The sequence below is a fragment of the Centropristis striata genome, chromosome 18, assembly GCF_030273125.1.
Source record: "Centropristis striata isolate RG_2023a ecotype Rhode Island chromosome 18, C.striata_1.0, whole genome shotgun sequence".
Taxonomy (NCBI): Eukaryota; Metazoa; Chordata; class Actinopteri; order Perciformes; family Serranidae; genus Centropristis; species Centropristis striata.
In genome coordinates, this window is record NC_081534.1 from 36,130,837 (window position 1) to 36,145,613 (window position 14,777).

Consider the following 14,777-nt stretch of genomic DNA (forward strand, 5'->3'; position numbering starts at 1 on the left):
ACACCCGGACCCGACAAAATAAAAGACGTCCGGTCAAAATGCTGCCCTTCAAAGTTAAAGCAGCCCAAACAGAATCACAATGAAATGTGTTGTTAAGATGAAATAAACTAAAAAACAGATTAATGTATCAGTTTATTAGACCTTCTGTACATTTTACATATTATTAATGGAAAATTATTCCTTTTTTTTTCAGTTAAAAAAGGTGTGATGTTAAAGGGTTAAAACCTTTATGACTCGTTTTAAGTGGACAAAATATTAATTTATAAGATTTTTACAGCAGTTTTTGGGAAGTGGTGGATTATCGGCTCCAGGGACAAATTAGTACGTTTATTTAAGGATCACATGAGGGTTGAGATAATAATAATTATATTAATAATAATATAATGCAACAATAATAATAATATAATCATAACTTCACAATAACAGCAGCTCAAGATATAGACACAAAGATATAAAAAATAAGACCATATACACACATTATAACATTATATACATACATTTCTGCTACGTTGCATTTATATATATATATATACACACACACACACACACATTATTGTGTTGTTTGTTTTCCTGATTGCATTTTTCAGACTTTGCCCATTGGATAAAATATATTTCATCATGTTAAACAGGTTTAATAAGTTGTTGCATGTCGTATGAACATCAATGAATAAATATATTTAAACATATGCAGATAAACACTGTAGTATAAATATGTGTATGACAAATAATAAACAGGAAAAAGACATAAGTAGATGTAAACAGTTATAGAGCAGATTAATAAGTCTTATAGTATTTATTTATTCTATAATGTGTTTATATTGAAGTTGTCTCAGAAAAACAAACTATTTAGTGGTGTTATGATTATTATTGATCATATCATTTGTATTATTATTTTTATTTTATTTTATTATTAAACTCTTAACTTATTGTTATTATTATATCAGTAGTTCCTGTTGGACTAATAATAATAATCCTATATTAATATTTATTGATATTGAGAGTCTGATCAGTCTCTTATTGATCATTAATGATCGATCAGCTGCTCGCTGACAGCCAGATCACGTGAGCCTTCCTCTCGCGAGACGTGACGCGGCTGGTCGCGGGATCTGCAGCCTGAGAGCTGGTGGAGCTGGAGCTCGTCCTGCTGCGGTAAGAACCGGGACCAGAACCAGAACCATCCGCGGGCACGGCGCGCGGGCACGGCCCCGACACACGGCGCGTGTGTGTCGGTGCTCGGTGGCCGCGTGCACGCGCCCGCGGTGCGTGGAGGCGGATGGGGGGCGTGCGTGTCTCTGGACCTGAATGAGAGGATGGAGGAGGCTGCAGCCGCCTGGCGGGCACGCGCGCTGCCTGACGGGCGGGCACGCGCACCGCGGTGTTGTTGTTTGGTCGCGTTTCCGGTTCGTGTAACAGCTGAGACGGTGTGCGCGTGCGTGCGTTTTGTGTGTGTGTGTGTGTGTGTGTGTCAGGTGACCTTCACTGAGGTCACAGGTCAGCAGCTCACCTGACGTGACGTCACCGGGGGGGCGGGGGCTCGTTATTGACTCTTTAAAATGATTATTAATACCATAGATGATCAATAAAATAAATATTATAATATAATATAAATGAAATATAATGATCAAACACATTGATCCCTAATATATTATTATTATTATTATTATTATTATTAGGGCCCGAGCAGGCAGCGACCTGTAAGATTTTGCCGATTTTATTGATCGGCCCCTAGGTGGCGCTCTGGCGGCAGTTTAATTTAATGAGTGCCACTGTGCCCAGACCACAAGACTTAAGGCAATGAAATTCACAGGGGTGGTATAGACTGGTCCCCGTAACGCACACACCCCGATGGCAGCATGCCCCGACACGCGTGGACTGCGAGGGCCCGTTCAGTACTGCGCGCAGTCCTAGTTATTATTATTATTATTATTATTAATGATGTATTTATGTGAGCAGTTTTTACTGATTTTAACTACTAATATACTGTAACATGGGTTCATTGATTAATAAGCAACACGGCAGGAAACTTTATTCACCACCATAACTGTGTTACTGTAGCTAACTGCCGCTAACGGAGGATCTTCTTAACGAGCCGAAGCTTGTTAAGAAGAGCCTCCGGCCCCGCAACTCTTTAAGAAGAGTAAGAAGGAGTCGCTGGATTTGTCTTCAGACTCTTTCTTGAAAAACAGTCACTAAGGGGGTCTGAAAAGTCGCTAAATTTAGCAACAAAGTCGCTAAGTTGACAACACTGCATCACCAGCTTGTACATTTAGCAACAGGTTTCTGCTGGTCTCTGCTGGTTTCTGTTGGTTTCTGCTGGTTTCTGTTGGTTTCTGTTGGTTTCTGCTGGTTTCTGCTAGTTTATGTTGGTTTCTGCAGGTTTCTGTAGGTTTCTGTTGGTTTCTGCTAGTTTATGTTGGTTTCTGCAGGTTTCTGCTGGTTTCTGCTGGTTTCTGCTAGTTTATGTTGGTTTCTGCTGGTTTCTGTTGGTTTCTGCTGGTTTCTGTTGGTTTCTGTTGGTTTCTGCTAGTTTCTGTTGGTTTCTGCAGGTTTCTGTAGGTTTCTGCTGGTTTCTGTAGGTTTCTCTGCTGGTTTCTGTAGGTTTCTGTTGGTTTCCGTTGGTTTCTGCTAGTTTATGTTGGTTTATGCTGGTTTCTGTTGGTTTCTGCTGGTTTCTGTTGGTTTCTGTTGGTCTCTGCTAGTTTCTGTTGGTTTCTGCAGGTTTCTGTAGGTTTCTCTGCTGGTTTCTGTTGGTTTCTGTTGGTTTCTGCTGGTTTCTGTTGGTTTCTGCTGGTTTCAGTTGGTTTCTGTTGATTTCTGCTAGTTTCTGTTGGTTTCTGTAGGTTTCTTTAGCTTTCTCTGCTGGTTTCTGTTGGTTTCTTTAGGTTTCTCTGCTGGTTTCTGTTGGTTTCTGCTGGTTTCTGCAGGTTTCTGCTGATTTCTGCAGGCTTCTGTTGGTTTCTGCAGGTTTCTGTTGGTTTCTGCTAGTTTCTGCTAATTTCTGTTGGTTTCTGTTGGTTTATGCTGGTTTCTCTGCTGGTTTCTGCTGGTTTTTCTGCTGGTTTCTACTGGTTTCTTCTGGTTTCTGCAGGTTTCTGCTGGTTTCTTCTGGTTCCTGTTGGTTTCTGCAGGTTTCTGCTGGTTTTTCTGCTGGTTTCTGTTGGTTTCTGTAGGTTTCTGCTGGTTTCTGCTGGTTTCTTCTGGTTCCTGTTGGTTTCTGCAGGTTTCTGCTGGTTTTTCTGCTGGTTTTTCTGTTGGTTTCTGTAGGTTTCTGCTGGTTTCTTCTGGTTTTTCTGCTGGTTTCTTCTGGTTTCTGCTGGTTTCTTCTGGTTCCTGTTGGTTTCTGCAGGTTTCTGCTGGTTTTTCTGCTGGTTTCTGTAGGTTTCTGCTGGTTTCTCTGCTGGTTTCTGCTGGTTTTTCTACTGGTTTCTACTGGTTTCTTCTGGTTTCTTCTGGTTCCTGTTGGTTTCTGCAGGTTTCTGCTGGTTTTTCTGCTGGTTTATGTTGGTTTCTGCTAGTTTCTGCAGGTTTCTGCTAGTTTCTCTGCTGGTTTCTACTGGTTTCTCTACAGGTTTTGCTGGTTTCTGTGAATTTAGCAGCCGTTTGTTGATGACAGAGTCGTTTTCCGTCCTGAGACGCAGGGACAGAGAGTTTCCTGCGTCCTCTTCAGGCTTTATTGTGTCAATGACACTCTAACCGTGCTGAGCAGCGTCTGGGGACGGGGACAAAGAACCCCGATGCATCATGGGTATCGTAGTTTTTGAAAACAAACAAATTGCAAAATGAGGATTAAAATGTGATTTGTTGTAAATTAATTGATTTATTGTGTGTGTGTGTCTGTGTGTCTGTGTGTGTGTGTGTGTGTGTCTGTGTGTGTGTGTGTGTGTGTGTGTGTGTGTGTGTGTGTGTCTGTGTGTGTGTGTGTGTGTGTGTGTGTGTGTGTGTGTGTGTGTGTAGTGGGGTCATGGAGGTGTCGTCTCACAGCCTCTTCCTGCTGCAGCAGCTCAACGTCCAGAGAGAGTTCGGCTTCCTGTGTGACTGCACCGTCGCCATCGGCAACGTTTACTTCAAAGCTCACCGCGCCGTGCTGGCCGCCTTCTCCAACTACTTCAAGATGATCTTCATCCACCAGTCCAGGTCCACAACACCTACACCTGGTCCACAGCACCTACACCTGGTCCACAACACCTACACCTGGTCCACAGCACCTACACCTGGTCCACAACACCTACACCTGGTCCACAGCACCTACACCTGGTCCACAGCACCTACACCTGGTCCAGATCACCTACACCTGGTCCACAACACCTACATCTGGTCCACAACACCTACACCTGGTCCACAGCACCTAAACCAGGTCCACAACACCTACACCTGCACAACACAGCACCTAAACCAGGTCCACAACACCTACACCTGCATTACACAACACCTACACCTGGTCCACAACACCTACACCTGGTCCACAACACCTACACCTGGTCCACATCACCTACACCTGGTCCACATCACCTACACCTGGTCCACAACACCTACACCTGGTCCACAACACTTACACCTAGTCCAAATCACCTACACCTGGTCCACATCACCTACACCTGGTCCAAATCACCTACACCTGGTCCACAACACCTACACCTGGTTCAGATCACCTACACCTGGTCCACAACACTTACACCTAGTCCAAATCACCTACACCTGGTCCACAACACCTACACCTGGTCCAAATCACCTACACCTGGTCCACAACACCTACACCTGGTCCACATCACCTACACCTGGTCCACATCACCTACACCTGGTCTACATCACCTACACCTGGTTCAGATCACCTACACCTGGTCCACAACACTTACACCTAGTCCAAATCACCTACACCTGGTCCACATCACCTACACCTGGTCCAAATCACCTACACCTGGTCCACAACACCTACACCTGGTCCACAACACCTACACCTGGTCCACATCACCTACACCTGGTCCACATCACCTACACCTGGTTCAGATCACCTACACCTGGTCCACAACACTTACACCTAGTCCAAATCACCTACACCTGGTCCACATCACCTACACCTGGTCCAAATCACCTACACCTGGTCCACAACACCTACACCTGGTCCACAACACCTACACCTGGTCCACATCACCTACACCTGCTCCACATCACCTAACCTGGTCCACAACACCTACACCTGCTCCACATCACCTACACTTGGTCCACAACACCTACACCTGGTCCACAGCACCTACACTTGGTCCACAACACCTACACCTGGTCCACAACACCTACACCTGGTCAGCTCCATGTGGTTTTATTCATGATTACTAATCTGTCTGTCTGTCTGTCTGTCTGTCCTCAGTGAGTGTATAAAGATCCAGCCCACAGACATCCAGCCGGACGTCTTCAGCTACCTGCTCCACATCATGTATACCGGCATGTGTCCGAAGCAGCCGGTGGACCAGAGCCGTCTGCAGGACGGCATCAAGTTCCTCCACGCCTACCAGCTGTGCCGGAAACCCGGCGAGGGCGCCGCCGACGCCGCTGCCGACATGGTCCGCATGTCCAACCTGTACGGCATTCAGATCTCCTCCCAGCTGGCCAACAAGGACGCCCCCGGGGTCCCCAAGACCAGCGGCGCATCCCGCGGCGCCGCCGAGGACGGACGCTCCTCCGGCCGGGGGGGGAGGGCCCACTCCCAGCTGTCCCTCGCCGTCGGACTGGAAGGGATCCCGTCAGATCGGCAGGCCTCGGCGCTACGCAACGTCTGCTCCGTGGCGTCCGGGGACGACTCCGACATCTCGACTCGCATTAAGCAGGAGCGTGTGGAGGAGGAGGAGGGGGACGAGGAGGCGCCGGGGCCGGGGTCTCCATCTCAGAGCAGCAGTCCCTCTCAGAGCCTCCTGTTCAAAGACCGGCCCTTGGTCCTGCTGTGTCCCCGCTGCGGGGAGCGCTGCTCCTCCCCCGAGGACCTGCGGGAGCACCTGTTCAGCCACGCCCTCGACCCGGCCCGCCTGATGGAGGGGCTGTCGCAGGGCGGCGAGCTGGACGCCGGCGTGGAGGAGGGGCCGGCGGGGGCGCAGGAGCAGCTGGACGCAGGGTGTCTGGAGGAGGCGCTGAGACAGAGTCAGGCGCTCGCCAACCAGCTGGCCGCAGAGCTGAGGAGGAGCAGGGGGGGGAGCAGCCCCACGCCCGCCGCCGCCGCCACCCTGCACTCCCGGAAACGTAAGATCGCCTGCGCCGTCTGCAGCCTGCGCTTCTCCCACAAGAGCCAGCTCCAGGAGCACATGTACACGCACACCGGCAAACCGTCACGCTACCACCGCTACAACCGCCTCTGTAGCCAGCTCTTCCAGGCCTCCGCACACTTCTGCGAGGGCGCCGCGGAGCCCGGGGGAGGGGGCGGGGCCTCGTCGGGCGTCGCGCCCTCTGATGAAGCGAACAGGGACACTCAGGACAACGGCAGCTCCTGCTACTCCCTGGACTCTGAGATCTCCCAGGAGAGCGTGGACGGCGTCCCTGTGGAGTGATGTTTGACCACCAGGAGCAGACGGGTTCTAGGTTCTCTGGTTCTGGGTACCCTGGTTCTGGGTTCTCTGGTTCTGGGTTCTCTGGTTCTGGGTTCTCTGGTTCTGGGTTCTCTGATTCTGGACTCGGTCCGGTTCCCGGTCACGGCTGCGAATTCAGTCGATCGACAGGAAATCAATCAGAAACTATTTGGAAAATGGATGAATTGTTTTGAGTAATTTTTTTTAAGAAAAAGGGAATTCTCTGGTTTCATGTGAATATTTTCTGTTTTTCTACAAACAAACTGAATCTCTGACAGTCGCACAAGACGAGACAGTCAAAGAGACTTTTTCACTGCCGACAACACGAATAATGAGTCATCAACCCATTCAGGCCTCAAACGGCTGTAAAAACTGCCTGTAAAACCTCTGATTGGTGATTTTAAAATCAGCCCCTAAAACCTGAAGTTTTTCTGTAAATCCAACAGAAGTGTCAACTCTTCCTACTAAATAATAGATTTTCAGCCTCTGTAGCAGATAGAAATGAAATTCATAAAGTATCTGAGAGCTTATAGCTGTTATATCTGAGCTCCCTCCGCTATAGTCGTCTTCACCATGATTTATAACTTTTGGAAAAGTCCCATGATGCATTGCGACACTCCCACATGGATTCTGATGCATTTCATTGGCCAAGAGACCGAAAATAGGTGGAAAAAACTACAAATACTACAAAACCACATATCCTCTTTCCTCTTTAATGGTAGAATAACACAACAGCGCCCCGGTTTTAATGGTAGAAACCGGTAATGCTTTCCCGCCTTAAATGGGTTAATGAGTCGTTTTGCCAGTTTGTGTTTGTTTCTGTGAAAATGATTGGATCCTGATCTTCCACACTCACCAGCGGACAGTGAACGCCTCAGTGACTCTGAGGGTCGGCTCCTTTAATGTAAACATAACATCAGTGTGTCGTCGTGTCTTCAGACTCTTATTGTGAAAAGACGCAGCAGTGCCTTCCTGTGGTGGTTCCATGGTTTTGATGTTTGTTTGTGTTGTTTCCATCAGTGAATTAAAGCCTCATGACAATCTGAAGAGTAGAACTCATCATCAACAAAGTCTACCAGCTTTTTGTAACGAATGTCCTTTTTTAGAAACGTCAAGAACTCTCCGACTGTAAGAACTCTCTGACTGTAAGAACTCTCCGACTGTAAGAACTCTCCGACTGTAAGAACTCTCTGACTGTAAGAACTCTCTGACTGTAAGAAGAACTCTCCGACTGTAAGAACTCTCCGACTGTAAGAACTCTCTGACTGTAAGAACTCTACGACTGTAAGAAGAACTCTCCGACTGTAAGAACTCTCCGACTGTAAGAACTCTCCGACTCTAAGAACTCTCCGACTGTAAGAACTCTCCGACTGTAAGAACTCTCCGACTGTAAGAACTCTCCGACTGTAAGAAGAACTCTCCGACTGTAAGAACTCTCCGACTGTAAGAACTCTCCGACTGTAAGAAGAACTCTCCGACTGTAAGAACTCTACGACTGTAAGAACTCTTCGACTGTAAGAACTCTTCGACTGTAAGAACTCTCCGACTGTAATTAGAACTCTCTGACTGTAAGAAGAACTCTCCGACTGTAAGAACTCTCCGACTGTAAGAAGAACTCTCTGACTGTAAGAACTCTCCGACTGTAAGAACTCTCCGACTGTAAGAACTCTCCGACTGTAAGAACTCTCCGACTGTAAGAAGAACTCTCTGACTGTAAGAATTCTCCGACTGTAAGAACTCTCCGACTGTAAGAACTCTCCGACTGTAATTAGAACTCTCCGACTGTAAGAAGAACTCTCCGACTGTAAGAACTCTCCGACTGAAAGAACTCTCCGACTGTAAGAAGAACTCTCTGACTGTAAGAACTCTCTGACTGTAAGAATTCTCCGACTGTAAGAACTCTCCGACTGTAAGAACTCTCTGACTGTAAGAACTCTCTGACTGTAAGAAGAACTCTCTGACTGTAAGAACTCTCTGACTGTAAGAATTCTCCGACTGTAAGAACTCTCCGACTGTAAGAACTCTCCGACTGTAAGAAGAACTCTCCGACTGTAAGAACTCTCCGACTGTAAGAACTCTCCGACTGTAAGAAGAACTCTCCGACTGTAAGAACTCTCCGACTGTAAGAAGAACTCTCTGACTGTAAGAAGAAGTCTCCGACTGTAAGAACTCTCCGACTGTAAGAACTCTCTGACTGTAAGAACTCTCCGACTGTAAGAACTCTCTGACTGTAAGAAGAACTCTCTGACTGTAAGAACTCTCTGACTGTAAGTATTCTCCGACTGTAAGAACTCTCCGACTGTAAGAACTCTCCGACTGTAATTAGAACTCTCCGACTGTAAGAAGAACTCTCCGACTGTAAGAACTCTCCGACTGTAAGAAGAACTCTCTGACTGTAAGAACTCTCCGACTGTAAGAACTCTCCGACTGTAATTAGAACTCTCTGACTCTAAGAAGAACTCTCCGACTGTAAGAAGAACTCTCCGACTGTAAGAACTCTCTGACTGTAAGAACTCTCCGACTGTAAGAACTCTCTGACTGTAAGAAGAACTCTCCAACTGTAAGAACTCTCCGACTGTAAGAACTCTCCGACTGTAAGAAGAACTCTCCGACTGTAAGAAGAACTCTCCGACTGTAAGAACTCTCCGACTGTAAGAACTCTCCGACTGTAAGAACTCTCTGACTGTAAGAACTCTCCGACTGTAAGAACTCTCTGACTGTAAGAAGAACTCTCTGACTGTAAGAACTCTCTGACTGTAAGTATTCTCCGACTGTAAGAACTCTCCGACTGTAAGAACTCTCCGACTGTAATTAGAACTCTCCGACTGTAAGAAGAACTCTCCGACTGTAAGAACTCTCCGACTGTAAGAAGAACTCTCTGACTGTAAGAACTCTCCGACTGTAAGAACTCTCCGACTGTAAGAAGAACTCTCCGACTGTAAGAAGAACTCTCCGACTGTAAGAACTCTCCGACTGTAAGAAGAACTCTCCGACTGTAAGAAGAACTCTCCGACTGTAAGAACTCTCCGACTGTAAGAACTCTACGACTGTAAGAACTCTCCGACTGTAAGAACTCTCCGACTGTAAGAAGAACTTATTTCAAACAGTTTGTTCTCAGCTCAACTTTCATTTGTGCAGCTGAAAGGATCGTACCACTGTTTTATTAATTTATGTTTTTACTAAATTAACTATTTGATTATTATAATGACTATTATTACTATTCTGATGCCAGTTAGGAAAAAAATGTTTGGAGTGTTTTTTATCTTAAAATAGACTAAATTAACATAATCTGAAGATTTTTTTTTTTTTTGGGAAGTTTGTTTTGGGAGTTTGTTGCCTGTTGCCATATGTGTAAACTATAAAGAAATAAGACGTACAGTTGACTTTAATAATGCACTGTAGAAAATGTTTGTAGAAATGACAGTAAAAGTCAGATTACATCAGAAATAGGGCGTAAAATTAAACATTGAATATCACCGTATTAGACACTTTTTATTACTGTAAATCAAATAATTGCACAAAACTTTTACTTTTGCTGTCATAAACTGTAGAAAACACACAGTTTTGCTAAAAAAATATAAAATCTTCATGTAAAATACCATGATGTCACAATGACACAAATACCCTAAAAATAACGGGACCTTTCAGTCTAAATTACAGTTTTTGCTGATATTTACATTTAAATTTACAGTAGAAAATTAACTATTTTCCTAAATGATTCTGCTGTTTCCTGATAATTAATCACTGTCAGTGTTCAGTGATTAATTATTGTAATTATTAATATTATTACTGAGGCGACACCCTCAGATTATTTCATATTTGAGCATAACATTTCAGAAATCTTGTATAAAAAAAATAAATGTCACCATAATTTGTATGAAATCTAAGAAAGTAGAAGAAATATAAAAATATTGTAACATTTCTGTACAAAATTAGAAATATTAAAGTATCAATCAGAGTTTTACATCCTTTTGATCCTAAACAGCAATTTTTCTGATAAATTTGTTTACATTTTCTTGTGATTTTTTTATTTTCTTCTCGTTCAATTTTGAGTTTTTGAATGTAGTTTTTTTCTTGTTATTTTTTTATCTCATAAATTTTAATTTTTCTAGTAAGTTTTATTTTTATAGTTATTGAGCCTTGATTGAACGTTTAATGTTCTGGTAAATTATCATATTTAATGACATTATGCCTCATTTCCAAATACTTAAGATTAAAAAAAAAAAGATTTGTCTTAATGACAGAAATCAAGCGGGGACGTTTTGTGAAGATTTGTACCCGTAATGTCTCAGCAGACGTAGCTCAATGCTAACATGCTAACATGTGGTAGTGTGTTCAGGATGTAACATCCTATCAAAGTAAAAGACTAAAGATTAAAAGATTTACCAAGAACATAAATGAGAGAGTCGTCTGCGTATGGTGTGATAAATGTTTTAACATAAAGAACAAATTAAGGAGAAGTTTTATAAAATGTAATCAAAGTTCACCTTTAATTCATTATGATTGAATTATTATTAATATTATAGAGTTTAGTGATCATTTAGTTTCTTTCACACAGGAAATAAAGAACGAGGAAATAAACAAAAGTTCACATTTTAAACATAAAGGAGAATTGAAATAAAACTGAAATCATCTGACAACACAAAGACAAATGAAATCAGTTTTCTTTGATATTTAGATATTTTTTTCTTGGGTAAAAACAGTGATATGATCCTTTAACTCAGCGTTGTTATGGATTATTGATTGGTGAATGTCTGACACTCATTCTGTGTTTACTGTAAAAAAAAAAAAAAAAGAAGAAGATAAAATCAGGAAGTTTGTGTTGTTTTGTACATAGACGTCTGTTTTTTCATTGATGGGACAATAAAGTTTTATAAATAAATGTCACGTTTAAGATTGCCATTTTATTCAATTTTTTACCGTTTAAATAAAAGGTTTTCCCATCAAAAGAAACTCTGTTCTACCATATAATTCACAAGAAAATACTTTATAAATGAAAACGCATGAATTAAAGATTTTACCATTAAATATTACAGTATATTTCTGTTAGAGATATGGTGTTTAGTACATTTAACAGTGAGAAAAAGTTTTTTTTTTATTTTTTACAAAAGACAGTGATGGGCTTATATTACATTAAATACATATTACAGTGTATTTTACAGTGGAGTAATGTTTTTTTTCTTTTTTAAATGTAAAAACTCCTGTTTTGGCTTATATATACATTTACAGTGTTTCATTGTTACTGAAACTGAATTAATTTATCATCTTACGTCTTTTACTGTCATGGTTTAACAGTTTTTTGCTGTAAAATCTACAGACATTTTTTTACAGTGTATATCATAGTTTGTTGCCTGTTGCCATGTGTAAAATTATAATCAAATGAAAACATAAAATTGACTATAATAGTACACTGTAAAAAATGTTTGTAGAAATGACAGTAAAACATTGTCAAATTACATCAGAAATATGGCGTAAAATTTAAAATTGAATATCACTGTAGTAGACACTTTTAATTACCGTAATTCAGAGAATAGTACAAAATTTGTAAAAAAAAAAAAAAAAAAAAAAAAAAAAGTTTTACTGTAAAAGAAATCTAACATTTTCATGTAAAATTAATTAAGACTATGACCTACAGTGGGTTAACCCTCTAAAGTCTCTAAAGCTCCAAATAATCAGACTTGTTGCCTCCATCAGAGTATAAAACAAAGCAGCGTGGAGCCCTACTGTACATTTACCTCTAAAGTTCTGGCTGTAAACTCCATGAGGCCAGTTTCAGTTTGATGATGATATACCAAGTAAAACTGGAGACAAGCTCAAATAGATTTAGTATCAAATGATAGAACTGGATGGAACCCTCTTATATGGTAGATTTGACACCTTTGGTCACATTTGACACATTTAACATTCTTTATTGAGCATGATAGTGTTTTGAAAGTTAAAAAAAAGATTCAAAATCACATTTTATGTTGGACTGAAGGACTAAAAAAGACACAAAAGGACAAAAAAAAAAAAAAAAAAAAGACACAAAATGACCAAAAAAGACACAAAAAGACCCAAATTGTTCGTCTAAACACAAAGAGCCAAATCAAACAGAGTCCCACTAGAATAAAACCAGAGTTGATGACAGGATCACACACAATCACAAGATCACATTTATGTTGGTTTTTCTTTGTTTCTTTTTGTTCTAAATGTTGATCCAGTAAGTCAGAATAAAACATCTATTATTATTATTATCAGGTCATATAGGTGAAAAATCTACCAACATGGTATTTAAACATGTTTTAAGGTGAATACAGGCAGGAAGGAAGGAGTCAGACATGGAGATAAAGTATTAAATTAAAGTCAGGAATACTTTCAATATTTAACATTAAAATGCAGAAGAATCAAATTCAGTTTATTCGGTGGAAATTAATAATTTTCATATTTGTGAAGTTGGAAACAAAAAATATTTTTACATGAAAAATCATTTAATTTAATCTTTCAGTATAAAAAAGTGAATCAAATTAAAGATTATTCCTCAGAGTGAATTTATTTATTTATTTATTTATGCAGGAAGGTTTCATATTTTAATTTTACACATTTAACAGAAAAACATATTTCAAGAATATTTTTCTTGTTTTCTCTCATTAAAAATGAAAAATATCAATTTCTTTATTTTATTTTTGAACAATATTAACCATGAAATAAAAGTTTAAATCTGTAAATAATGTTATGAGACATCATAGTTTTTATTATTATAAAAGACACAAAAAGACACAAAATGATCAAAAAAAGACACAAATGGTCAATTACTTTTATTTTATTTTTGAACAATAGTAACCATGAAATAAAAGTTTTTATCTGTAAATAATATAATGGGACATCATAGATTGTTATTAGTATTTATTAGAATTATGTAAAATTAATTATTTTCAGTTTTCTGACAGTAAAAGTTTAAATTTAATGTAAAAAAACAAACACTTTCCATCATATTAAAATAAAAACCTTCATTTATTCTTCAGATTATTTTTAATAAACAGGAACCCTGTAGTGTTTAACTTCCATTTCACAGTTAATATTTGTAATAAAAGTCATTTTTATGGAACTTAATGTCGAAGAAACATTTCTGCAAAATAACTTTTCTTTTTACTTCGTCTGTGAAACGTTTAAACTGTAAACGGTGAAAACAGCTTCTGACTTCAACGACGATTCAGACTCGTTCAGCTGATGATCAAACGTTTCTCCGTCACCACCACCTGTCAATCAAACACAACACAGTTAGAGCTGCATTCATTCCTATGAAACATTTCAACTGTGAGCAGTCAGTTCATTATGATTACTGTTCATATAAAACACCTGAACTGTTTCTGTCTGAGCTTCATCGACCCTCTGAAGCCTTCGGTTCCTTCAGGAGAGAACCAAAAGTATCGTTTTATCTCAGAGAGAAACTGTAGAAACAGACGTTATCGTCAGAGTTTGAACTTTCCGACGGTCCTTGAACGCATCATCAGTTATAAAAAGTGACCAAAACTTGCGTTAAAATGTTATTAGTGTCAGAATGTCTTTATTCTCCATGTGTCATTTAAAATAAACCAGATCCTGTTAAAAACATTAAATTCTCCTCAGAGACATGATTGATTCTGCTGAGAATCTGTTGAGCAGAGCAGAGGGGAGAGGACAGGACAGGCTGTTTACACAGAGCAGAGAGGAGAGGACAGGAGAGGCTGTTTACACAGAGCTGAGAGGAGAGGACAGGAGAGGCTGTTTACACAGAGCAGAGAGGAGAGGACAGGAGAGGCTGTTTACACAGAGCAGAGGGGAGAGGACAGGAGAGGCTGTTTACACAGAGCAGAGAGGAGAGGACAGGAGAGGCTGTTTACACAGAGCAGAGAGGAGAGGACAGGAGAGGCTGTTTACACAGAGCAGAGAGGAGAGGACAGGAGAGGCTGTTTACACAGAGCAGAGAGGAGAGGACAGGAGAGGCTGCTTACACAGAGCTGAGAGGAGAGGACAGGAGAGGCTGTTTACACAGAGCAGAGAGGAGAGGACAGGAGAGGCTGTTTACACAGAGCAGAGAGGAGAGGACAGGAGAGGCTGTTTACACAGAGCAGAGAGGAGAGGACAGGAGAGGCTGTTTACACAGAGCAGAGGGGAGAGGACAGGAGAGGCTGTTTACACAGAGCAGAGAGGAGAGGACAGGAGAGGCTGTTTACACAGAGCAGAGAGGAGAGGACAGGAGAGGCTGTTTAC

General features: G+C 41.4%; 2 protein-coding genes across 3 annotated transcripts in view; both read left to right on the forward strand.

The window, feature by feature from the left end:
- LOC131990883 (NACHT, LRR and PYD domains-containing protein 3-like) overlaps positions 1 to 14,777 on the forward strand; it is a 220,691-nt gene that overhangs the window by 83,278 nt on the left and 122,636 nt on the right. The gene's annotated exons all lie outside the window — the stretch shown is intronic.
- On the forward strand, positions 1,102 to 9,775 carry zbtb25 (zinc finger and BTB domain containing 25). 2 transcript variants are annotated; one of them, XM_059356116.1, is made up of 3 exons: positions 1,102 to 1,149; positions 3,955 to 4,134; positions 5,363 to 9,775. In XM_059356116.1, the coding sequence occupies exons 2-3, from the start codon at positions 3,962 to 3,964 to the stop codon at positions 6,528 to 6,530; spliced, it is 1,341 nt and encodes a 446-aa protein (XP_059212099.1). In that variant the 5' UTR covers positions 1,102 to 1,149; positions 3,955 to 3,961; the 3' UTR covers positions 6,531 to 9,775. The 2 variants fall into 2 exon arrangements, with proteins under 2 accessions (XP_059212099.1, XP_059212098.1); XM_059356115.1 differs by lacking the exon at positions 1,102 to 1,149 and adding an exon at positions 3,160 to 3,745.